The sequence below is a fragment of the Chelonia mydas genome, chromosome 27 (assembly GCF_015237465.2).
Source record: "Chelonia mydas isolate rCheMyd1 chromosome 27, rCheMyd1.pri.v2, whole genome shotgun sequence".
In the NCBI taxonomy this organism is placed as follows: Eukaryota; Metazoa; Chordata; order Testudines; family Cheloniidae; genus Chelonia; species Chelonia mydas.
This window is the reverse complement of record NC_057860.1, coordinates 15,045,862-15,071,247: the sequence shown is the minus strand read 5'-3', so window position 1 is coordinate 15,071,247 and position 25,386 is coordinate 15,045,862. Positions and strand designations below refer to the sequence as shown.

The 25,386-nt window shown below is 65.8% G+C and overlaps 1 protein-coding gene across 2 annotated transcripts; it reads right to left on the bottom strand.

The window, feature by feature from the left end:
• Positions 1 to 251: 251 nt before the first annotated feature.
• CNTNAP1 (contactin associated protein 1) lies at positions 252 to 25,386 on the bottom strand. Of its 2 annotated transcripts, none has more exons than XM_037887088.2 (24): positions 25,166 to 25,386; positions 20,854 to 20,955; positions 20,295 to 20,488; positions 19,494 to 19,641; positions 17,259 to 17,462; positions 16,194 to 16,378; positions 15,525 to 15,668; positions 12,588 to 12,849; positions 11,923 to 12,072; positions 11,668 to 11,839; positions 11,078 to 11,184; positions 10,869 to 10,988; positions 10,083 to 10,286; positions 9,292 to 9,448; positions 8,568 to 8,695; positions 8,274 to 8,441; positions 6,932 to 7,150; positions 5,002 to 5,241; positions 4,148 to 4,375; positions 3,551 to 3,678; positions 3,183 to 3,276; positions 2,641 to 2,871; positions 1,887 to 1,934; positions 252 to 1,553 (listed from the first exon to the last, which is right to left on the bottom strand). In XM_037887088.2, the coding sequence occupies exons 1-24, from the start codon at positions 25,242 to 25,244 to the stop codon at positions 1,363 to 1,365; spliced, it is 3,903 nt and encodes a 1,300-aa protein (XP_037743016.1). In that variant the 5' UTR covers positions 25,245 to 25,386; the 3' UTR covers positions 252 to 1,362. The 2 variants fall into 2 exon arrangements, with proteins under 2 accessions (XP_037743016.1, XP_043392602.1); XM_043536667.1 differs by lacking the exon at positions 25,166 to 25,386 and adding an exon at positions 21,553 to 21,708.

Here is a 25,386-nt window from a genome sequence, read left to right as displayed (position 1 = left end):
CTCCCCCTGGATCTTGCTCTGAGCTTTCCTTGGTTCGAGGAAGGAGTCCTGTAACCTGCCCCACTCCCCACCCCCCCAGGCCTGGCTCTAGATCTGCCCTGCCCGTAGGCAGCAGCAGCCGGCTCCATCACCCGCAGTAGGACGCTGCCCCCTGCTGGCAGAGAGGCCCGTTTCACCGCCAGCACACACAGGGTCCCTCGGCAGGGAAAGCCCCTTCTCCCGCTGCACAAGCAAAGCCGGGGCCGGGGGTGTTGCACTCTGTCAGTCTGCCTTTATTTGCACATCATCATGTGTCAGTCAACAAAACAGCTGTAACAAATAAAACGCCCGGCAACGCCAGGCCTTTGGGTCACTCCATGCATGGCTGCCCAGCGCGTGAACTGGAGCGGTCCCGGGGCCGGCTGCTCTCAGCAGGGCTTGACCCTCTGGGAGAGACGTAGCACCCGCTGGCCTGTGCCCCAGGACCCACTCAGCCGGAGCAGCCGCCCTGGTTGCTTTTTGTTTTTTATACAAACAGAATAAAAAGACGAAGTGTGTGTCATCGACTGGTCAGCAACAGAAATGGTAGAAAGACTCCAAAGATCTTTACCTGGTTGTACGAGAGCAGCGAAGTGCGGGGGGAGGGGGCGTGCACGAGCGAGTGCCGTTGCAGACCGTGGCCGGGGCGCAGAACACGCTCGCTGGCCGTGTTCCAGTGCTCTATAGTGCATGGGTCACTTCATGGCTTTTGCTAAGCAAGCAAACAAGCGGGAAATCTAGCTGCTAGCATCGCCAGCCGGCCCCGCGGAAGGCCAGGCTGCCCCACCCAGGTTCTCTTGGCACAACCGCGTCTCCTCCAAGGGGAAGCGGCGGTGGAGTTTATGGGGGCGGTGGGTTGGCAGCCCCCATACGTGCCTCACTGCCCAGGCCTGGGCGGAGATGGCGTCTCGGGGTAGGCCCGTATCACCCCCCGGGGCTGACGTCCTGTCCGTGGGGGGGCAGGAGAGATTGCAGCAGCTGGTTCCAGGGGCACCGGGGCGGGGGGTTATTCTGCGTGGCCCCTACCTTCCGCTCGGTGCGCAGGGCAGGGGGGTTGTTACCGCGCCAGCGCTCGGCTCGGCGTGATTCCAGGAGGAAGACGTGGGCCCTGCCCGTGGGGCTCCCAGGCTAGACGGTGCTCGGCCCCAGGCAGCTCTCGGAGCGGCGTGGGCAGGGGAGGTGCAGCGGGAGGGGAAGGAGCAGACGCCCCAGCCGGAAGCTGGGTTCTGGCAGTCCTGGGTTGCTTGGCCCCTTTGGTCCGGCAGCGCTCGTTCCCCTCCCAGCACCGAGCAGGAGGTGCCAGCGCCAGAGGCATTAACCCCTTCCTTCCCCCGCAGCCGGTGGCTATTCGCCTTTCGCCTCCTCCAGGATCTGGGGCAGGTTCTGGTCCTTGTGTGGGACCAGGGGCTTGCTGGGGCCGTGGTAGTCCTGGACGGCCTTGGGCTCGTTCGTGTGGTACGAGCCCTTGTAGCGGTGGTGGTGGAGATACAGCAGCAGCAGCAGCCCGGCCAGGAGCAGCAGCAAGAAGGTCACAACTACGGGGAAGGAGGAAAACAGCCGTGAGTGCGTCTCCCTCCTGCAGCCGCGGCCTGAGCCCTCTCTCCTGCCGCAGCATGGCGGGGCACCCGAGCCAGGCTGGGCCCTGGAGCCCAGATCCCCACGCGCGCGCGGCTGGGCCAGCGACCTCCCCCGGCTCAGCTATGGGCCCAGCCCCGTGCAACCAGAACCAAGTCCTCCTCTCACCTGCCCCGCTCCCCCGAGCCACCCCTGCGGGCAGCCCCTTGGCATGAGAGCGGGTGCCCTCGGCGGCCGGCAGAGAGAACCCAGCCCTGCTGCCGGCTGATCCAACGCGCGGCCAAGTCACTTACAGCCGGTGACGATCCCGATCCAGCCGTCATCGTGCACGTGGGGGAACTCTGCAAGAGACACAAGGCCAGGGGGTCAGCTGGGGGGGGTCAGGGGGGTCAGCCGGGGGGGCAGGGCCACGGGATCAGCCTCAGGAGAGTGGGCAGATGGGGCAGGGACAGGCTCTTTGGGGGTCACTGCCTTTGCTAGGCTGATATGTGGTGCATGGCACAGGCCCGCCCCCCCAGCCCACACACACCCAGGGGGAGGTGGTGGGGCCAGGATGCTGCAGCCACGGACCTGCCCCCAGCCCTCCCGCTGCTGTGCTGCTGGCTGGGGCTGGTGCCGGGCTGCCCGGCAAGAACAGCTCCCCCCAGTGCTGCAGGGCAGAACCCAGGAGTCCTGGCTCCCCACCCCCTGCTCTAACCAACTAAGACCCCGCTCCTCTCCCAGAGCTGGGACTAGAACCCAGGAGTCCTGGCTCCCCACCCCCTGCTCTAACCAACTAAGACCCCGCTCCTCTCCCAGAGCTGGGACTAGAACCCAGGAGTCCTGGCTCCCTCTAACCCACTCAAACCCCCCTCCTCTCCCAGAGCAGGGACTAGAACCCAGGAGTCCTGGCTCCCTCTAACCCACTCAAACCCCCCTCCTCTCCCAGAGCAGGGACTAGAACCCAGGAGTCCTGGCTCCCTCTAACCCACTCAAACCCCCCTCCTCTCCCAGAGCAGGGGCTAGAACCCAGTGCTGATGGGCAGGGTTGGCACAAGTCCTCCCTACCTGTGCCCATGTACCAGGGGTCCATTTCGGGAGGGATGTCCAGGATGCTGAGGGGCATGGAGCCGCAGTTGGACTCCACCAGCTCCCCCTTGATGTTGTAGGGCACCAGCCTGCCGCTGGGGCGGAAGATGGCTTTGAGGGGCAGGATGCTGTTGAACTTCACCCCCGACAGGCAGCCCGAGAAGCCGGGCGTGTTGTACTTCTGGATCTCGGGGTCAATCACGCCTGTCTCTGCAGAACCACGGACAGAAGGGGGTTAACTGGGGCAGAGCTGGGAGGGGCCAGGAGTCTCCCCCAGTGGGGAGGGGGAGCAGGCTACCTTGGCCCATAAGGCTGGTTAGGGGTTTTAGCTTCCACGAGCCGGGGGTGGGTGAATGGTTCCCAGTCTGTCCAAGGTGGCCACAGCCAGGGGCCCTGAGCTGCCAAGGAGCAGGGCAGTTCCCAACGGGGGGCAGAGGGGGCAGGGCAGTTTCCTGGGGGCGGTGGAGGAGGACAGGCAGTTCCCCGGGGGGGGGCAGGCAGGTCCCCAGGGCCCTGCTTACCCATCACGCGCCCAAGGTATAGGTTCTTGGGCGAGTCCAGCTTCCTGTCCACGAACAAGGAGAACTGCTGTTCCGTGACGGGGAAATAGTCCACCTGGGGTGAGAGTGAGAGGCCTGGTCAGCCCCCCCGAGCCTGCTGCCCCCCAAACCCGTTCAGCCACCGACCCGGCAGCTTCACTGCGTCCGCTCAGCACGTCCTCGCGGGAGCCAATCTGGGGTCCAGCCACTCAGCACCGGCCAGAAAGTCTCATGTCCCCCCCGACCACGGCAACCCTGCCTGGCGCCCACCTCCCCCCTGCCTCCGCGGCCCCTGGAGCGGGTCCCTGCCGGGCAGGCCTGCCCCAGCCCGCGGCCCCGCCCGGCGGTACCTGGGTGTAGAGTGTGCGGTTGACGCGGGTGATGTTGATGCGATGGGGTCTCCCGTCCGTCACGGGCGTGGTGGTCAGCGGAAAGACGTAGGGGCTGGTGCCCAGCTGGTAACGCAGCTGCAGGCTCCCTGCCGAGGCAAGGCCCAGAGCGATGAGCAGGGGCCAGCTGGGAGCGACCCAGAACCCAGCGCGGGGAGGGGCCGGCTCCACGGTTAGACCCCCTGTAAGGCACCGGGGCCTGAGGATCCCTGACAGGGAGGGGGCGTCAGCTCTGGGCCAAGACCCCGGGAAGGTGGGGAGGGGGCGACGCCAGTCTGAGGTTGTGGGGGGAAGTGGCCCTGGCTCCAGCCCCGGGCAGGCAGGGTGTGGGGGGGCCCTGGCTCCGGCCCCAAGCGGGCAGGGTGTGGGGGGCCCTGGCTCCGGCCCCAAGCGGGCAGGGCGTGGTGAGGCCCTGGTTCCGGCCCCAAGCGGGCAGGGCGTGGGGGGGCCCTGGCTCCGGCCCCAAGCGGGCAGGGCGTGGGGGGGCCCTGGCTCCGGCCCCAAGCGGGCAGGGTGTGGGGGGGCCCTGGCTCCGGCCTGAGGTCCCCGGGCTCTCACCGTCCTCCCGGATGAGCACGGCCAGGTAGTCCCTGCGGAAGGAGCTGACGTAGAGCAGGACGGCGGGCGCGGTGCCGGTGCGGAAGCTGAAGCTGAGCTCCTCGCTGGTCAGGTTGTAGCCCGGCAGCGGCTGGCTCAGGATGCTGGCGAACTCGCGGGCGGCCGAGAGCTCGGCCGGCAGGATGTTGTAGCGAACCCAGGTGCCCGGCTCGAAGTAGGCGCCAATGTCTGCGTGGGGGGCACGGAGGGAGTGAGGGGGCCTGGCCTGAGGTGGGGGGCAGCTACGTGCCCCACAACTCCCCCCTTGCCCCCAGCACCCTTGGATACAGGATCCCTCTGGGGCCCCCCCACGTCCCCAGGGATCACCCCAGGGAGCACAGCCTGCCCCACTGCTGGCCCTCTGGGCCTGTGATACAGGAACCTCGATACAGCTCCACTCACCCGGGCCTCTGGGCAGGCTGCTCTGACCCCGCACGCCCCACCCCTCACCCCGGCCTCTGGGCGGGCAGCTCTGACCCCGCGCGCCCCACCCCTCACCCCGGCCTCTGGGCGGGCGGCTCTGACCCCGCGCGCCCCACACCTCACCCCGGCCTCTGGGCGGGCGGCTCTGACCCCGCGCGCCCCACCCCTCACCCCGGCCTCTGGGCGGGCGGCTCTGACCCCGCGCGCCCCACCCCTCACCCCGGCCTCTGGGCGGGCGGCTCTGACCCCGCGCGCCCCACCCCTCACCCCGGCCTCTGGGCGGGCGGCTCTGACCCCGCGCGCCCCACCCCTCACCCGGCCTCTGGGCGGGCGGCTCTGACCCCGCGTGCTCCACCCCTCACCCTGGCCTCTGGGCGGGTGGTGGCACTCACCGCGGTTGCAGAAGGGCCCGTCGAAGGCGGAGAGGCTGCAGTTGCAGGTGTAGTGGCTGTAGCGCTCCACGCAGAGCCCGCTGTTCTGGCAGGGCACCCGCGGGTCCTGGCAGTAGCCGGTGCAGTTCACCCGCACGCCCGCCGTCTCATTGGCCTTGCCCTCCAGGTTCAGCGTCCGCCCGTTCATGCGCAGTGCCCGCAGGCAGCCCAGGAAGGGGCGCAGCCGGTGCTCGGCCGAGCCTGGCCCGCGGGACAGAGCGCGTCACGCCTGGGATGAGCCACGGCTGCCCCCACCATGGGCCCTGCGCTGCCAGGCTGGGTTGGACGGTCGACCCCGAGGTCACGGGTTCAGTGGCCCCAAGGGAGGCTCGGCAGAGCCCCAAAGCACCGACTCCCCCAGGGAAATTGACCTTCACCCTTCGCTAGCATCCCTGCTCAGGGCTCAGAGCCAGGGAACACCCCAGCCCCCAGGAGAGGCCCCGAGTCTCACCTGACGGGGAAACTGAGGCACGGAGAGACGAAGGGACGTGCCCAACATCACAGAGGGAGTCAGTAACAGAGCTAAGCAGAGACCCCAAGAGTCCTGGCTCCCAACCCCCCGCTCTCACCACTAGCCAGTGCTGCACTGAGACTGAAGAAGTGGTTTGAGCATTGGCCTGCTAAACCCAGGGTTGTGAGTTCAATCCCTGAGGGGGCCATTTAGGGATCTGGGGCAAAAATTGGGGATTGGTCCTGCTTTGAGCAGGGGGTTGGACTAGATGACTCCTGAGGTCCCTTCCCACCCGGAGATTCTAAGTGCTGAGGGAATGTGGGCTCTGGGGCTGGCTTGTGTTTCTGTCTGTACCGTTGTAACGTTTGAACGCCGCATCTGAGCAGTTCCCAGCGCCCAGGGAACATTCTCCATTGGAACGGTCAGAACCTGGGGGATTCTGGGAAAAGGGGGCCCAGGGGGATGCATGGCGCCCCTGCCAGCTGCCTAGCACAGCCGCAGGGTCACACACCTTGCAGCTCTCTGGGGATCAAATCAAACAAAACCGCAAACAGCTGGGTGCCACACGGTTAACCCCTAGCAATCCCCTGGCCCCAGGGCGGTGCTCGGCCAGGAGGGGAGGCCAGGCCCGGCCCGGCCCCATTGCTCACGGCCTACTGAGAGTAGCTCCATGCGGGGGCACCAGCCTGTGCTCGTTGCTTCCAAACCAGAGGGGAGCAAGGTACTTTGGGGAGAGAAAAAGGAGACACCCAGAGGCCCTGACATGGGGGGGGGGAAAGGGGGACCTGGCTGCAGAGGGGCATGGAAAGGGGGTACAGAACCTAGGGGGGGAATGAAGGGAGGTCCATGGGGACTCATGGGGGGATGTTAGGAGCCCAGGGTGTGCAGAAAGCTGGGTGGGTAATTCTTGTCTGAAAAGCCCAGTGACTCTGGTTCCCCTCTGGCGATGCACCGCTCCCCCTGGGTCACCATCTCCCCGGGCCAGGGGCAAGCGGGGGACTGGGCTGGGCTGCTGCGCTCAGACAGACCCGGCAATGACTGAGGGAAGTTGCCAGAGCTCCAGGGAGATGAGGCTGAGGGATCGGATAGGGTGAGGGGCTCTGCTGGGCGGTGGGGGAACCCGAGGGCTCCTCTCACAGCTGCAGGGCTCCCCCTTGCAGAAAGGGGGGCAAGGGCCTGGCACACTAATGGGGCCCTGGCCTGGGGCTGGTTACAGATCTGAGCAGAGCGCTCTTTAATGCCAGGACATCCCCACCCATTGGCTAAGGAGCAATGCAGCCAGGGCAGCCCAGGGAGGCCCTTAGCCTGGCGCTAAACCTGCCGTGCCAGCTGCAGGACTCCTGGGTTCAGGGCAGCCCCAGTCTCTAAGGAGAGGAGCTGGAGCATCCCGTATTTGCTGTTGGGCTGGGGAAGGGGCCCCAGGCTCTGCCCTTCGCTCACCGACGTAGAGGGGCCTGTCGAACTCCAGCCGGACGTAGCTCTGGGGCGGGGCCAGCCGCACCACCCAGGGCAGCTTGTCCACTCGCAGCCGCGCCAGCTTCACGTTGATCTCGGCCTTCACCTGGTGCCACTCGTCATCGCTGAAGGGGACGGGGGATCTCACCGTCAGGTTCTCGTCCCCATTCCCAATGTCGTACGCGAACACCACATCTCTGGTGGCTGGGGAAGCAGGGGAGATCAGCTCTCGGGGGCTCCCGGCCCCCCGAAGTCCTGCCCAAAGCCCCTGCAATCCCAGCCCTGGCCCCCGCTTGTCACCCTGCAACGGCTCTGCCGGTTCCCCTCAATCCCAACCCGCAGCCCCTGCAATCCCAGTTTCGCCACCCACCTCATCACTCTCTGACAGTCCTGCCGGTGCCCCGCAATCCCGACCCACAGCCCCTGCAATCCCAGCCCCGGACCCCACCCGGTCACCCTCTGTCAGCCCTGCCGGTGACCCTCAATCCCAACCCGCAGCCCCTGCAATCCCAGTTTCGCCACCCACCTCATCACTCTCTGACAGTCCTGCCGGTGCCCCTGCAATCCCAGCCCCGGACCCCACCCGGTCACCCTCTGTCAGCCCTGCCGGTGCCCCTCAATCCCGACCCGCAGCCCCTGCAATCCCAGCCCCGGACCCCACCCGGTCACCCTCTGACAGCCCTGCCGGTGCCCCGCAATCCCGACCCACAGCCCCTGCAATCCCAGCCCCGGACCCCACCCGGTCACCCTCTGTCAGCCCTGCCGGTGCCCCTCAATCCCGACCCACAGCCCCTGCAATCCCAGCCCCAGACCCCACCCGGTCACCCTCTGTCAGCCCTGCCGGTGCCCCTCAATCCCGACCCGCAGCCCCTGCAATCCCAGCCCCGGACCCCACCCGGTCACCCTCTGTCAGCCCTGCCGGTGCCCCTCAATCCCGACCCGCAGCCCCTGCAATCCCAGCCCCGGACCCCACCCGGTCACCCTCTGTCAGCCCTGCCGGTGCCCCTCAATCCCGACCCGCAGCCCCTGCAATCCCAGCCCCGGACCCCACCCGGTCACCCTCTGACAGCCCTGCCGGTGCCCCGCAATCCCGACCCACAGCCCCTGCAATCCCAGCCCCGGACCCCACCCGGTCACCCTCTGACAGCCCTGCCGGTGCCCCGCAATCCCGACCCACAGCCCCTGCAATCCCAGCCCCAGACCCCACCCGGTCACCCTCTGTCAGCCCTGCCGGTGCCCCGCAATCCCGACCCACAGCCCCCTCACTACTCCAGCCAAGTTCTGGAAGATCCCGTAGCGACTCCCCGGCCCCGCGCCCAGCCCCTACTGTTGAGCTCGATGCGGATGTAGTTCCTGCAGCCCCAGTTCTCCAGGAAGACCCCGGACAGGGCGGTGGTTCGGAAGTAGAAGGAAATGTCCAGGCTCTGGTTGGCCAGGAAGGTGGGGAAGAGGAGGGAGGCGCCTTTGTTGAAGGAGACGGTGTTCCAGGTGTTCCCTGAAAGAGACCAGGGCAGGGTGAGACCCGGGCCCCGCAGAGCCAGCAAGGGGGTGACCTGGGCCCAGCGCCTCCCCCGCAGGACAGAGGGCCCCAGCCGTGCCCCCCGCCCCGCCGGGCACTCACGGTCTCCATGGCAGCGCAGCGGCCCCAGCAGGAACTGGGCCTCGGACTGGGAGCGGTTGGTGTCTCCCACCACGACCTGGGTGACGGGCAGGTGGTCCACGAAGTTCAGCAGCCCCTTGTCCGTCCTCCTGGAGCCGGAGCCGGGGCAAAGGAGCAGGGATCAGAGAGGGACAGGAGCCCCCCCTGCTCCACGCCCCTGCCCCCCTTTGCCACCCCCAGCCGGCTGCACCCCGCTGCCCCCCCTGCTCTGCCCCCCACTGCCCCAGCCTGCTCCATAACCCCTGCCCCTCTTGCCCACCCCCAGCTGGCTGCCTGCCACTGCCCCGCCTCTCCGCCCCCATTGTCCACCCCCAACTGCTCCCCCTGCTCCACGCCCCTGCCCCCCTTTGCCACCCCCAGCCGGCTGCATCCCGCTGCCCCCCCCCGCTTCGCCCCCCACTGCCCCAGCCTGCTCCATAACCCCTGCCCCTCTTGCCCACCCCCAGCTGGCTGCTTCCCACTGCCCCGGCCTGCTCCGCCCCCACTCAGTTGCCCCCCACTACCGCTGCCTACTCACCCCCCACCCCGCTGGCCATCCTGCACCGCCCCACTCCACAGGCCCCCCCACACCCTGCGGTGCCCCATCACCTCAGGCCCCCCCTCCCCAGGCACCCCACCACCGCCCTGTACTGCCCCCACGAGTGCCTCAGAGCCAGCCCATGCTCCAGCCCCCCCAGGGGCTCACCACTGGGCGTGGTCGGCGTCACAGTTGCAGAAGAACTTGGGGTCAGCGCAGTTCTTGTCCAGGCCGCAGGCGCAGCGCTGGACGCCCGGCGGGGAGCCCCCCCAGTAGTAATGGCGCTGGTCGTGGCGGCCCATCCAGAAGCTGAAGGGCAGCCCGGCTGGAGGAGGGGACAGAGCCATGGGTGAGGCGGGGGGAAGGGGGAGCAGCCTGCCGGTGGGGGGAGGGCTGAGCTGGGCTAAGGGGCTGGGGGAGTGAGCCCCGCCCTGGGGGAGCATCAACCTCTGCAACCGGACAGAGAGCAGCCCAGGGGGCCAGGCTGCACCTGCCCAGGCGGGAGGTGCAGAGTGGGTGGGCAGAGACCGTGAGATTCACCCCATGACCCTCCCCTCCCCACTGCTGGGGCAAGCCAGTGCCCCCGCAGCACCCCGCACTCCCAGGGGCAGGGCAGCACCCCCCCATTACCTCCCATTGCCAGGGATGGGGCAGTGCCCCCTCAGCCCCCATTGCCAGGGTGGGGCAGTGCCCCCCCCACTCCCCTCTGCCAGGGGCAGGGCAGCACACCCCATTACTCCCCACTCCCAGAGGTGGGGCAGAGCCCCCCCAGCCCCCATTGCCAGGGGCAGGGCAGCACCCCCCCATTTCCCTCCCCGCCAGGGGCAGGGCAGCGCCCCCCCAGCCCCCATTGCCAGGGGCAGGGCAGCACCCCCCCATTTCCCTCCCCGCCAGGGGCAGGGCAGCGCCCCCCCATTTCCTTCTCCGCCAGGGGCAGGGCAGCGCCCCGTGGCACTCACAGGGCGTGTTGAGCAGGCGGGAGCTGTAGCAGGAGAATTCCAGGTGCTGTTCGCAGTATTCGGAGCCATTGGCCAGGGCCTCCACCTCCGCCCACGAGGCGTTCCAGTACTCCACCACGCCCAGGAAGGGCCGGTCCAGACTGGAGCCCCTCACCCGCGTGGCATAGTGCCGGTTGTGCCGGACAATGGTCCAGGCCCGATCCTCTGGGGGCAACGCGCGGGGAGAAAGGACAGAGTCAGCGAGGGAACAGCCTGGGAGCCCCTGGCCCCTCCACCCCAGCCCCTCCCTCTGGCTTTCTCCTGCATCACTCAGGGGCAGGGGGAAATGGGGGCACCATGACAAGGTCCAACCCCCTTCCTTACCAATGGGCCTCAGCCCTGGCCGCGCCGAGGGCCCCTCTGCAGGCAGGGGCCAGTCACTCTTGGGCCCGGTTCTGGAATGGACACCGTCACCGGCCCTCCAGGAACTGGGCTGAGACCCCACCACACAGGTGCTGCATGTGGTCTCCACTGCCTGGGGCTGAGTCAGAGCTGGCACCCCCTAGAGGGGAAAGGCCCCGTGCCCCAGTCCCTGCCCCCTGAGCCAGCCCATCCCACTGTCCTGGGGCCAGATGGGAGCTGGCGCCCCCTAGAGGGGAAAGAACCCATGTCCCATTCTCTGCCTCCCTGAGCCAGCCAGGCCCCCACCCTGGGGCTGGGTCAGAGCCAGCGCCCCCCAGATGGGAAAGGCCCCATTTCCCAGGCCCTGCCAGAGTCTTTGGCATCTCTCCTTCCCCACCCGGCTACCTCGGATGTCGCAGTAGACGGTGAAGGGTTTGAGGGGCCCACTGCCGTCAGGGTCGATGGTGAAGTTCCCAGACGTTTTTCCACTGAGCCGATAGGCGTCACACGACTCTTTGTAAAGAGCTGGAACAGGCAAAGCAGGAGGCTGGGTTGAGCTGGGGCCGGGAACCCGCCCTCAGCCCTCCCGTCCCCCTGGCTGGGCCGGAGCTCACATTTGTGGCAGGTCTCTCCCTTGTATCCCGTCAGGTCGCAGACACAGGTGAAGTCATCCCAGGACTGCAGGCAGCGGCCGCCGTGCTCACACAGGTTGGGGGTGCACCTGGTGGGGACAGATGCAGCTGAGGATGGCCGGGGGCATGGACACCGGGGAGAACAGGGTGTGCAGCCATCGGCAGAGCTGCCCAGGCAAACCCGCCCTCTGCCCCAGCAGAGCCAGACCCTGCCTCAAACCTGATGGCTCTGCCCCAAGGGCAAATTGTGCTCTGAGCTGTCATCAATGGCCGCAGCACTGCACGGATGGCGGCTGAGATCGCGGCCCCCCCGTCAGGCCGGGCACTGCGCAGACACAGTCCCGCCCCGACCGGCTCACGCTGAAGAAAGCAGAAAGGGGGTGGCTGAAAGCTGGCGGCAGGGCAGAGGCTCGAACTCGGCTCCCTCCAGGCCCAGCCCTAGGCACGGAGGACAAGCCCATGCCCCTCCCCCCCGGTTTGCTCTGGGGCAGCCGTAGCTGGACGTGGGCAAACCCCCAGCGCAGACGCAGCCCGGCTGCTGGCGTGGGTCAGGCCGGCCGGCGGGCGCGTACCTGTCGGTGATGCTGCACATGTTGAAGAACACGTTGGAGAATTTCCCCAGCCGCTCCTGCCTCAGCAGGTCCAGCTCCACGGGCTGGGCATCGACGCTGAGGGTCTGCAGGCAGCCGTGGAAGGCCGTTTGGTTCGACAGGCAGCCGGTGATGGCGGCAGGTTTGGGGCAGCCTGGAACACAGACAGGGGTGGGGTGGGGTGAGTGCTGCCTGCCACCTGCCCCCCCAGCTGCCCCCCCGGCCTGGGCCACCCACCTCCGAAGAAGTACTGGGTCCCGGTCCGCAGCTGGAAGGGGTGGGCCACCCGGAACTCAGCCCCGTCGTTGTCGTCGATGGTGATCACGGCCGAGCCGTCCCGCGCCACCAGCTCCACCATGTGCCAGAAGCCGTCATTCAGCCGGTACCCTGGATGGGGGGAGAGGGGGTGCGCGTGGGCCCACGGGCTGCTGGTTCCCATCACCTCCTGCACCCCCTTGGCGGGACGATTCAACGCCGGGGCCTGAGACCCCCAGCAAGTGGCCATGGGGAGACAGGCCCTGCCATCCCCCCAGCTCCTCCTCCCCCAGCCCCCGCTTTGGTCGAGAGAAGGGGAAGGGGGGACGGGATCCCAGCCTGTAAGTGCCGAGATGGGAACTGATATCTGGGAACAGGCTCTTCAGTCTGGCAGAGCACGGTCCGACACGGGGCCATGGCTGGAAGTGGAGGCTAGACAAACTTAAGGGTGTGCAGTGTTAACGTGGGAGTAATTAACCATTGGAACAAGGCACCGGGGCCATGGAGGATTCTCCAGCACTGGCCATTTCTAATCCAAGCCTGGCTGTTTTCCTTCACGCTCTGCTCTGGGAGCTAACGGGGGCAGGGGGGAGGGTCCCAGGGGCTGCGCTGGGCAGCAGGTCAGACCAGCCTGGGAAGCTAAGAACCTGCAGCGAACTCCAGCTTCTTGCGGCCGGGCTGGGCAATGGAGACGTTGACCTGGCCATTGCTCAGCACCATCTCCAGGGAGCCCAGCTGCTCGGCGAAGCTGGTGTAGAGCAGCAGCCCCACCGTGTCCCAGGAGCGGAACTTGAAGCTGACGGATAGGCGGTTCCGGCGCGGGATGCCTGGCACCTGCAGGTAGTTGTTGATGCCAGCGAAGGTGATGGGCATGTAGGGCTGGTCCTGGCAGTAGTGGCTGACGTGGCCCTGGAAATAACCACACGAGAGCTGGTGAGCCCCCAGCCCCCTGGCACTGCTGCTTCCCCTCTTGCTGCCCGGGGCGCGAGTGGGGCAGTTACAGCCCAGGCCCATTCATGTGGGCCCTGCCCTGGGGCTCTCAGGGATCACAGCTGGGCCTGGAGCCTCAATAGCCTGAGCCAGTCAGGGCTGGCCGCTAATGCCCCCAGCTGGTGGGCAGGGGACCAGCTGGGTCTCTCCATCCCAGAGCCCTAGCCAGGGAGCTGCACTTGTGGGGTGGGGTGGGGTGGGGGAGGCGGGGTTGCGGCAGAGGCTCCCCTGGCTGATGGGTGGGAGGTGATGCTCCCGGGGCAGCCCTGGCCTGAGCAGGCTGCTGCCAGCTCCAGGCCGGGCGCAGAGAGGAACCCTTCGAACCTCCCGCTGAGGGGTTGGTGCTGCCTAGGGCACCGGGCTGTGCATGGGGTTGCCAGGGTGACAGCATCGACTCCCACACAACTGGGAAGCCCATGGCCCAGGGCAGGCTCCGAGGGGTCCAAGGCCAGGGCACTGCGGGGTCAGGCAGGAGGCCTCCCTTGGGCCCACATGCAATACCCCCTTCCCCAGGGGGCACCGCTGCCCCCTTGGCCCGTCTTGGATTTGGGGCATCAGGAGGATTGCGAAGAATCCTGTAAACACCCAGCTGACCAGGCAGCAAATGACCTGCAGCTACATTGGGCTGGTTCCCAAGAGCCACTCGGCCTCTGGCTGCCCTCTGATCTCCATCATACATGGGTAACACGAGGGGGCAGGAGGGGCAGGGGTGGCAGAGCAGGAATTGAGGCACATCCCTATGGCTGGGCTGCCTGGCAGGACCCTCCCGCCAGTGCCGCTGGGGAGCATTTCAGTCTGGGGCCCATCTCCTGAGTGTAGCCAGTGATTTTAGTTGATTATTCATTTGTGCGGTTGTGACGAAGTGGGACTGTTCTTAATGTTTCCTCTGACTGGTGTGGGGGTGCCTCAGTTTCCCCTAGGCAGTTCTTAAGTCTCTAGGGGGTGGGAGAAGGGTGTATGATCGTTGCAGAGCCCTAGAGGGCAGGTGTGTGCAGGGGTCTGGACACAGAGAATGGCCGACACCCTGTTTCCTGGCAACTGATGGCCTGGGCCCTTCCCCCCTGCAAGGTGAGAGCTAAAGGGCTGGAGAACAAAGGAACCAGGTGACCTCCTGGCCCAGGAAAGGAACAAAGCCCAGAGGAGGAGGGGCTGGAGGGAGTTTCAGTTTGGGGATGGCTGGGACATGGAGTGAAGTGCAGACGTGGTTGTCTGGCTCACTGCCCCCCAAAATGGACCCAGCTGAGGGGTCCTGTTCTCTGCACCTACAAGCTCTGTGTTAGACCATGTTCCTGTCGTCTAATAAACCTTCTGTTTTACTGGCTGGCTGAGAGTCCCGTCTGATTGCAAAGTTGGGGGGCAGGACCCTCTGGCTTCCCCAGGACCCCGCCTGGGCGGACTCGTTGTGGGAGGCGCACGGAGGGGCAGAGGAGGCTGAATGCTCCGAGGTCAGACCCAGGAAGGTGGAAGCCGGGTGAGCTGTGTGTCGTGCAGACAGGCTGCTCACAGAAAGGCGACTGCCCCAGAGTCCTGCCTGGCTTCGTGGGGAGCAGTTCCAGAGCATCACCGGGGGACGCCGTGACATGCAGCAGAGACACATCTGTCTCTAACATGTGTCTTAACATGTTCTGTTTGCCAGAAGCTGGGAACGGGCGACAGGGGATGGATCACTTGATGATTCCCTGTTCTGTTCTCTCCCTCTGGGGCACCTGGCAGACAGGACACTGGGCTAGATGGACCTTTGGTCTGACCCTGTCTGGGCGTTCTTAGTTCTTAACCACAGAATGCAGGCTGTGTGTCAGTGCTAATGAGAATAAAGAGACCTACACGACCTATGGAAATCGGGGGCCTGAAGTGCCATGGGGACACCAGACTGATAAGGAAAAAGAGGGGTGACACTTACATTCTGCGCATGTCCATGAAGGTGTAGGCAGAATCACATTACAAAAGGGGGGTGCCCAGAGTGGGAAAATTGAGCTTCCTCTGGGAGGATCCAGCAGGGACCATCCCTCTACCCCCGAACACTGTCTGGGAGGATGTGACTGTGTCTGTAGCTATCACTGGTGCCGGGATAGACCGAGCTGCGTGACACTCCTAACTGTGATAGTAACTTGCATTACACTGATAAGAGACAGTGGACCTTGTTCCTGTGATTGGCTGTTACTTGCCTCTGGTTTCATGTGTTCCTATGAGCTCTAGATCCAAACCAGGCAGCGAGAGCTCTGCTGAACTCGAGCCTGTAGCCACCAGAGCCGAACCCATGAGGCAGCCGCAGCTGAGGCCCCCGCTCTGAGCTTGCACCCGTCGCCTGGTGACAGCAGCCGGTGGCCCCAGGCCCAGAACGACCTCGCGCTATCGATCTGGGCTGGATGAGTGAGGGCTGGAGCAGCCAGTTCCTGGCCCATGGCCAGCTGCAATCCTAGCCCCACGGCTGGGCTTGGGTCACTGAGCTTCATCCTGGCAGCCAGAGATGCCTGCCTCACAGAGTGCCTGGGACAGCATCTGCCAAGGCCAAAAGGACCCCATGTGCACTCCCCAGGGCCCCCCACCCTTTCCCTGGGCTTCCCCACCCCTCCCGGGCTGCCCGCACCCCACACCTCAAAGCGGATGTTGGGCGCTCTCCTGCGGGCCAGGTCGGCGATGTTGACCCAGTTGAAGAAGATGTTCTCCATGCATCCCCGGAAGTTCTGTCGATAGACCAGGCTCCGATTCTTCTGATTGATCACGCCGCCGAAGAACAGCTGTGGGGAGCCAGCGGGATTGGGCTGAGCCCCAGCAGTCTGGGGCACCGCTGCCCCAGTGCGGATGGGACATGCCCCCTACCCATCAGGGAGAGGAACGACGTGGAGCTCAGCACCAGTGGGGCTGGGATGCATCCCTCTGGGCTCCCAGGGACGGGGGTATCCCCCGCTAGCCCCCTCCAGCACAGAGCAAAGCCCCACAGGGGGCAGGGAGGGGCCTGGCTGTGAGCTGCCGCTGGCTTAGCCCCTGGTCCCGCTCAGAAGGCATCACACGGGCGCAGCCGGAGGCCACTGGGCCCCGCTGCCGGTGGTTCTCAGCACAGCAATGTGATGGGCCGCTTCCGTCCCCGCAGCAGCTGCTCCTGGGAGAGGGCTGGGAGCCCGGGCAGAGCTGCACTGGGCATTCCCCTCCAACACAGTGTCCAGCCGGGCCGCCCCAAGGAGCAGGCCCCCCGTCCTGCCCCTGCCACCCCAGCTGGGCAGCGGTGCCCCCGGCCGGCCCCGCTGGGACGGGACAGGCTCTACCTCGGTGTCCAGGTCCAGCTGCTGGAAGTCCCCGTTGCAGCGGAAGCGTTTGACCTCCCCGTCCAGGCTCAGGTTGACGTGGTGACCTTGGCGGTCAATGCGCAGCGAATGCCAGTGCTGGTCGTCAAGGAGGCTGCCCACCGTCACCGTCGTGTGCCCCTGGCTGGAGTGCAGCGGGCTGCTGCCTGGGGAGGGCGGCCAGTCACCCGACTGACAGGGAGGGGCCCCAGGCCTGCCCTGTGCCGCTCAGGGGTCATCCCAACCCCTCTACGAGGTACGGATCGGCCCCAGCCAGCCCCCATCCTACAGCCCAACCCCCATGGCCCCAATCCTCCCCCCAGTACGGGCCAGCCCCTGCTGATCCCGATCCCACTGCCTGCCCCCCATGGCCCCAATCCTACCGCAGTACGGACCAGCCCCTGCTGACCCCCATCCCACTGCCCAACTCCCAAGGCCCCAGTTCTGCCCCAGTACAGACCAGCCCCTGCCGACCCCCATCCCACTGCGCACCCCCCATGGTCCCAATCTTACTCCCAGTATGGACCGGCCCAGGCTGACCACCATCCCACTGCCCAAGGCCCCAGTTCTGCCCCAGTATGGGTCAGCCCCAATCCTACCCCACTAGGGACCGGCCCCAGCCAACCCCCATCCCAATGCCCGCCCCCAATGGCCACAATCCTGCCCCTAGTACGGGCCAGCCCCAGCCGACACCTCTCCTGCTGCCCAACCCCCAAAGCTCCAGTTCCGCCCAATATGGACCAGCCCCAGCCAACCCCCATCCCACGGCCCAAGGCCCCAGTTCTCCCCCAGTACGGACCAGCCCCATCCCATTGCCCACGCCCATGGCCCCAATCCTCCCCCAGTACAGACCAGACCCTGCTGGCCCCCGTCTTGCCACCCAAACCCCCAACAATGCCCCCCCCAGAGTACAGAGCAGCCCCTGTCAATCTGCCCCCCATACTGTGCAGCTCTTCCTAACCCCCATCCCCTGTCCAAGCCCCACCATCCCCAGTGCCCCTGCAGCACTGAGCAGCCCCATAGCACCCTGGCCAGGCCCAGGCTCACCTAAGCTGATATGCAGCACGAGCTGGGCCTGTTTCAGCTCCACGGTGACGTAGTCCCCCTGGGAGCCCTCGCCGTGCATCAGCAGCCCGTCCTGCTCCATCGTCCTGAAGCTGAAGGCGAAGACGTCCTGGACAGTGCGGACAGTTTTGCCACGGAAGCGGTAGGAGATGGCATCGTCCCCGTCGAAGTACAGCACGTCAGACCCTGGAGGACAAGACCCAACGTCACCTGGGGCACTGGCCAAACCTGCTCACACCCCTCTGCCTGGCCCCTAATCTCCCTGCAGAGAGCCAGAGCCAGGGCCCAACCCTGCAGAGAACAGGCTCCTTGGCCACAAGCCATAGGGGCGAGGCTGGTCGTGGGGGCGCTGTGCCAGCCGCAGTTCACAGCCCTGGCCCTGCATTCCCACCTAGCAGAATCCAGCCCCGGCCTGTCAGGGGAGCAGCTGAGAGGCCTAAGAATCGAAATAAGCTCCAGACTGGAACAGAGTCCAGACAAACGTGGCCCACTGGAAATCCAGGCAGCTGGCAAGCGTAATGCCAGCCCAAGGACTCAGGAACTAGCCCATTTAACATTCCCTCGAATCGCATGGGCTGACCCAACCCCAGCTCCCGGGTGTTCCAGGGGCCATGCTAATTGCAGAGCAAACCCGCTAGCCTGGACTCGGACGGTCTCTCGTTGACTGGAACGCACGACCCAGGTAAGACAAGACTTCCCAGTTGTCTCGGGGGTGCCTGTTTGCAAACATCTACCAGGTGTTTGGTTTTCTAATTGTTTCAGGTCTGTACTGCAGTTTCATGAGTCACTGGCCAGGTTATCCAGGTGGTGTCAGACGCTCCATGCAGGAAGGAGCGCAGGGTCCTGAGTTTCATGCCATAGTCATTATTTCAACCACTATTTGATTTCCTCCTGTCTGTAGGATTTTCCTTTATGTCGGAGCTGGAGTAATGCCTGGGGATTCTAACCTGCAGCTCCCAATGGGTAAAACATTTAACAGTGCTGAGGAGCATTCCCATGGCTAGACCAATCCACAGGACCAAATCGGAGCAGAGGCTGTGGGCTGGGGCTGTGTATTCGTCTCAGTGATCGGCTGTTGATTAAACAGTTCGTGATCCGTACCAATTGAAGGGCTAGCTCCTGGGCTGTAAGCCGGGAGTCCTGGCCCAAAGATCCAGAACTGCCAGCAAGCAAGGAGGTTTCTGGGTTCCATAACAAGCAGTGGCCCTTTAAGGTCACTTGAGGGGCCAGTTACCCTCTTCCAGGCGTCTAGAATAACGGAAAGCAGACAACGGGGGAGAGGAAGATGGGCCAGGGAAGAGTTGGTATCTGAGGGGGAGGTATAGGGAAAACCCAGGCCATTGTTCCTTTGGGGGCCCAGGAGCCTTGGAAAAGGGGTGGGGCAAGGCTCCCCCAGCTGGTTTTGGGGTGATTAGACCGCCCTGGGCAGGGTCAAGGTGGTCAGGTGACTCCAGCCCAGTCAAGGAGAGAGCTGTGGAGGAGAGAGCTCAGCCTGGACCAGCCCCAGGAAGGAGGGCTGTGCACCCCCCAAACTGAGGGAGAGTCTCCAAGCCAGGGGGCCAGGACTGGGGGCACCCAGCTACCCAGAAGGGCTGGGAAGCCCTGAAGCCAAAGGGGAGCTGATAGATCTGAGTAGATTAGTCCCCGAAAGGGGGGAAGATTGTTTAGAAGACACTGGTAACGGTGAATTATTTTGGGGAAACTGAGGTCAGAAGCCTGCAGGCCCACCCTGGGGCACGAGGGCCGCCCTGGGATGGCCCCTGTCTACAGCTCCCCAGGGCTGTTTTTGTGTTTTGGTGACCAGATTTGTTTCCAAATAAAAAAAGAAATTGAAACTGTCCTGAGTGGGGCAGGAGAGGAGGGGATGGGCAGAGCTGGGACAGGAGCCTTGGGGCAGCCAGGGGGAGGAAGGGGAACAGGTCCCCAGGCTCAGTGGAGAGGGCTGGGGGCAGTGAGGTGTTGGGGAAAGACTTGGGGGGGTCAGAGCTGAATTCCTGGGGAGCCGTATGGGCCCCAAATCACCTGAGACCCGATGGGCTGAGCGGGGCCTGGGGCCCCAGGGCTCTGTGCCACACAGTGCCCAGCCAAGCCAGGCCCATTGCTCAGAGCCTTTTCGCTCTCTAGGAAACCCCCAAGCCCCCCGCACCGCAGCAGCAGCCGGCCTCCCCCTGCCCTGCCGGCCCCAGCGGCCTGGTGCCAGGAGCCCCGCTCACTCACGGTAGGGGCAGCCGTAGAGGCCCAGACGCAGGCCGATCTTGCCTCGCGGGTTCCAGGCCGTGGGGATGATGCGGACGTAGCGAGCCAGGATGGGGTAGTGCAGGTCGTGGCGCACCACCCCGCTCTCGTTCACGTTCCCAAAGAACGTCTGGCGGAGAAACAGCCCCTGTCAGCACAGCCCGCCCAGCGCGCCCAGGCCCCCTCCCTGGGGTGACGGGGCCCCCCACCAGCCCCTTCCCACCCGGGGTGACCACGCTCCCCCGGGCCAGCTGAGGCTGGAGCCGACCTGAGGCCTGCCTCGGCCAGTGGCCTTTCTCGGACCGGGCCCAGCACCAGCCCCTCAGAGGAAGGAGGATCTGCCCCCACGCTAGCTCTTGGCCTGGTCTCAGATCAGCCGAGGCAGTGATCAGCCTGGGGCAGGAGGGGTGACGCTCCCTCCCACGTTTGTTACCACGTGCGGTAACTCTGGAGGCCCTTGCTAGCCATAGAACTGGCCAGCCCCCCTTCCAGCCTTATTGAGTTCTTGGCCTCACCGCCGTCCTGTGGTGTGGAGTTCCACAGGCCAACGGGTGGGAGAGTTTCCCCTTGGATCAGTTTTGAATGTCCCCCTGTCAGCGACTGTCCTCTCGTTCTTTTCTCATGGGGCAGAAAAGTCGGCAGGTCCCACTGCCTCGTTTGGACTGGCATGATTTCATAGACTTTTGTCCCAGGCCCGCAGAGCCGTGTGCAGACAGGGGGGCTCTGGAGCCAGGCACGGCACTGATGGGAGCCCCCCCGGATGTAGCACCAGTGGCTCCTTACCCAGTTACTCCCTAGCTGGAAGAAGGGCTTCCAGCTGCTGGGGTGGTCCCCGTAGAGCACGATGTAACGTGTCACCCAGTCGTACGTGTTGTACGTCCCCTGCGTGGCCACCGCGTTGATCTTGTGCTTCTGCATCAGGTCGATCTGGAGCCAGGGCTGCTTGTCACTGGGGTCTGGAGACCAGCCGCTGCTGCCTGTCCCAGGGGGCATGGTTAGCCCCGGTGCCACTCGCAGCTCTGGCCTTTCCGCTCCCTGCTCAGCTCAGACATGGGGCCAGAGCTGCCCGAGGGCAGCAGGGTAAACGCTCTCCAAGCTGCCTCAGGGCCTCGCACCACCCGACGGGGACCCCGGGGCATCACGGACAGGGGGATCCCCTAGGAACCCTACTAACCTCCCCGCTCCGCCCAGGCGCTGCTCTGGGGTATGTGGGGACCCTCCCTCCTTCGCCAGCACCATGTGCACCCAGGCCACTGCTTTGTGGGGTCTCCAGCGATTGCCCAGTGGCTGGGGCAGGCTCGCTGGGCCCAGCTCTCCCCGGGCCCGGGCAGGCAGGACTCACTGTGCAGCCGGGCGAAGCTGGACGAGTAGAAGATGCTGTAGCGGGAGGAGGCACCGATGGACGAGGAGTAAAGGGGAGCAACCAGCTCATCGTAACACTGCACTGCAGGGAAGAAGCTGCGTTAAAGCCACTTTGCCCAGCCTGGCCCAGCTCCAGCCCTGGCCCTGCTACCTCTCCCCAGCTGACAAAGGCGCTGCCGGAGCCCTGCAGCCGCTGGGACTGTCCCCCTCTGTCTGTCCCCCTGGCTGGGCAGCAACAAGGCATGGTCCTTCCTTGGGACCCCCACCCCTTCCTCAGCCCTTGGCCTCGGAGTCTGCCACTGGGGGCAGGGCTGGACCCTTGGACATGAGGGACTCAATGGGGCCCATTAACTCCTTTGACGCTGGCCACAGGACAGCTTGAGACTGGAGCGGCTCAGTCTCTGCGTCCCCAGCAGCTGTCCGTCGCAGGTGAGTAGCTGAGATGCCACCCGGGCGGGGAGAGGTAACCCGATGGCTCCCCCCAATGCCCCCTATGGCCACGCAGTTAGTGTGTGTGCAGGGTCAGAGCAGAGCTTGTGGGCCAGGCTCCCTCCCCCACCCTGTGGGACCTGGGGGCTGAGCCTGTGCGATGCGCCCAACCCATCTAGCCCCCCCAGTTCACCAGCATCCCCAGCCCTTTCAGGTCCTTGTGTCATGCCATGCAAACCCCTTCACCCACCCGTGCAGCACCCACAGGCCCACGAGTCCAGCCACAGGCCCCCACAGCTCAGAACGGCCCGTTGTAAAGCCCTGGAGATGGAGGCGCTCGAGGCCCGAGGGGGCAGGGCGTCGGTGGGAATCCGGCCTCGCAGGGTGTAGCAGGGCAGTTACCCCGCTCCGGGGAGAAAAGGGAGGCTGACTGGGGAAGTGCCTCAGCTGGGGCCACACCTGATGAGGCCACAGCTGGCCCTGATAAGAAGGGCTCAGGGAGGAGCTGGGTCAGAGTCTCTCTCTAGCCCTGGAGGGAGAAGGACCTGGCTGCCTGGGAACAGAGGGTACCTGATGCAGAGCAGGGCTGCGGAAGGGCAAGAGGAGCCGGGGAGCTCCAGCCTGGCAACTCCCCAGGCTGAGGCCTTGTTTAAGGCCTAAAGAGGTACCGGGGCTGGGCAGAGGCAGTGGGTCCTACCCCCTTGCCAGTGATGAGTGGCCATTACACTGCAGTCTGCCCCAGAGAACGGGGGCTAGATGATGACTGGCAGTAGCCACTGAGGCAGGGTGGGTGTAGAGGGTTGGGGGTTCCCCTGGAAGGGGAGACCCAGAGCGAGGGATACTGCTGGGGCAGAACCCTGAGGTAAAGGGCATTGGGGTCTGGGAGGGACATGGGGGGGCTGTGGCAGGTGAGACACCGACCAGCAGGAGATGCTCTGGAGCCTGGAATGGAGCTAATTCCTGGACGACCAGCAGGAGGCGCCGCACCGGTGAGTGATCGATCTGTTATACAGGGAACCAGGGGTACGCCTATGGATTACTCTGCATTTGTGCATCCCTCCTCCTAGCCCCTGCTGCTACCCCAGAGCCATCAGGGCTGCGATGCCCCAGGGAACACTGCCCCTGCCACGTTCTCGCTGTGATTTCCCAGTGAGCTCTAAAGGCTGGCTGTTCCCAGGCACCTGGACCCGGCAGGGGGAGGCTGTGCCAAATGCAGGAGGGGAAAGCCCAGCTGTGGGGAGCGGTGACACTGGCCATGATCCCGCAGCAGCTGGCAGGGCAGGATGGTGCCTAACCTGGGGACATTTGGTGCTAGAGAGCGTGGCCCCTGGGCCCTGCCCCAGAGACCTTGACCATTGCTGCCTGCACAACAAATGATCAGGAAGAGTCTGCCCCAAACAGGGCTCCGGGTGGCTCGGCTCGGCTGGGCTCCCTGGAGCAGCCGGGCTTCCCTCTGCTCTCACTCGCTCTCTCCTTTTCCCTCCCACTGCAGAGAGCTGACGCCCTGCAGCTCAGCGGCTGCCCGCACCAGCCACACGACCGGCTGCATGGTCTTTCTGGGGAGACCCTGGGGGGGAGGGATGGAAGCCCCCTGTTTCTGCTGTGTCAGTCGGGCACCCAACACGCTCCCAGGGCACTCGTGAGGCCTGGGATGCCGGGGGGCTGGGTGGGCACAGGCAGGGGAGAGCCCAGGGCTGGGCTGGGAGGGTGTTAATCAAATCTCCTTTTGGAGGCTCCAGATGGGGCCAGGCAGCCCCTGCCTAGTATCAGATGGGGCAGCCCCAGCAGGCTCCCCACACAGGATGATGTGCTGGCCTCAGGCCGGATCCCACAGGGCACCCACCGGGGAAGCCTCTTTCTCCCCCTCTCCTGCGCCCCAGCTGATAGCTGCCCTGGGCTACAGCTCACCGGCAGAGCAAGGGGCTTCAGGGGGGCCAGCAGGAGCTGTGCTCACCTCCCCCGTTTTCCAGCACTTTGAGGACCCTACTGCACGCTCTCCTCTCGCTGTGGGGAGGGGCCAGGCTGGGCTGGGGCACAGACAGGTGGGAGAGCAGCCGGGGCAGTTACCCAGGGCCCTGCACAGGCTCAGGGTGGTGCCCAGCAAAGATGGAGGCTCCTCATTCAGCCCCCCCCACGAAAGGCTTGGAGGGGGGGGTCCAGAACCATGGCCCTCACCCCATGACATGGGGGGTGTCAGTGCTGGAGCCAGAATCTGAATGCAGGATTCCCCACCTCCCCGTCCTGTGCTCAGACCCCTCAGCCTCACAGCCAGGGTATCAGAGGGGCAAAGGGCCTCTCACCAAGGCACCTTGCCCTCGGGTACCCAGCCCTTCTCTGTGCCACCACCTTGCCCCAGCTGAGCCCAGGGAGTCAGACAGGCCCAGGGCCCAGCTGAATCTAACCCTCCTGTCCTGGGGGGAGCCAGTGCAGCTGGGGTAGGTCACTTCAGTGCAGTGAGGGGCCCAGGGTGCGCAACCCCAGCCAGCCCCACTGTGTTCTGCAGAGACTCCTTGTGGCACCCACAGCACCTCAGCCCCTGGGCGCCTCTCCCTGGGGACACCTGGCAAGTGACGCCCCAGTGCCTCTTGGGCTATGGCAGAGCAGGCATCCCTATGGGAGAGGGGCTGTGCCCCCCACCCCAGCTGCAAACCTGGGACCTCCAATCACCTGCCGGCATCCCAGGCATCAGCAGAGCCTCTGGGCAGGACTCCGCACAACCCCTGAGGGGGGCGGGGGCACTGGCAGCATGGCACAGCCCACAGCTGGGAGGAACCCAAAGGGGCTCTGCGCTCATCCTGCAGCCCCAAGCCAGGACAGGACTGCTGAGGTGCCAGAGCCGCACCCGGGGCCAGCCCTGGCCACGTGCTCCTCCGCAGCACCCTGCGGCCTCCTGCAGCCGCCTGGCCAAGGAGCTGAGCAGCTCAGAAAATCCGGCCCATGTGCCAGAGCGGCAGGTCAGGAAGACGCCAGCTCAGCCCAGCCCTGCCCTAGAACACAGCCGCCCTGTCTCCTGGGGGACTGGCCCAGGATCCTGCCCTGGGGGGGATTCCTGAGCGCCCCCATCCTGACCCACAGCAAAGGCGCGTTGCTGGAGCCTCTTTCCCAGCAGAGGCCCTGGCAGCTGCGCTGTGTCCCCTGCAGCCCCGCTCCAGCCAGCATGGCAATGACCTCGCAAGCAGGCTCCACGCTCCACCGAGAGGGTCACAGCACCTGGACGCAGCCAGGGCCCAAATCGCTCTGCATGGGCACCCGGGGGCACGACACCAGCTGGGCACCCACATACCCCCATGCCCTTCAGCTCCCAGGGATGCTTTTTGCAGCAGCAGCTGCTGCTCCAGGGTCCAGTGGAGAAGTAACTTGGGGAGGGGGACAGGGTGCAGGGGCTGTGCACACTCAGGGGCAGGTGGGCTGCTGGGGGTTCTGGGCTGGCCAGGGCAGCTCCGCAGGGATGGAGCTGGGGACGAGCCTGTCTCCGGCTGCTGGTCTCAGGACTGCAGTGAGCGCAGGCAGGTGCTGCAATGGGGTGGGCCCAGCCGCTCTGCACCCGCCGGGCTGGGCTGGATCCAGGGCACAAGAACTATTGATCCCAGCGTGGGAAGGAGCCTGGGGCTCGGGCTCAGGGCTCCGGGGGTCTATTCCTGACCTTGCCGCCACCTGGCCAGGTGACCTTGGGAAAGTCCCTTCCCCTCGCGGTGCCTCAGTTTCCCTGTCTACACCGCGGGGGAGCGGGGAGCTCACTGGGTACCGGGCGCTGGGGAAGGGCAGGGAAGCCGGGGGCTGCTCCGGGCTGGCGGCGGGGCTGGGGGGGCCGCGGCGGCGCCTCGTCCCGCATTGCGGAGCCGGGCAGATGCCGCGGAACTTACGTGGCGGGCAGCGGCGGGGGTCCAGCGGCTGGGCGGCCGCGCAGGCGGCGAGCAGCAGGCAGAGCTGGCGGCAGCCCATGCTGGAGGCGGCGGGGAGCGCTCGGTGCCCGCAGCTCAGCCCGGGGCTCGCCTCCCCCGCTGCCGCACGCGCCGATCCCGGGCCCGCGCGCGCACCGCAGCGTCTCCCCGGGGCCGCACCGGGCTGAGCCAGGCTCCGGCCA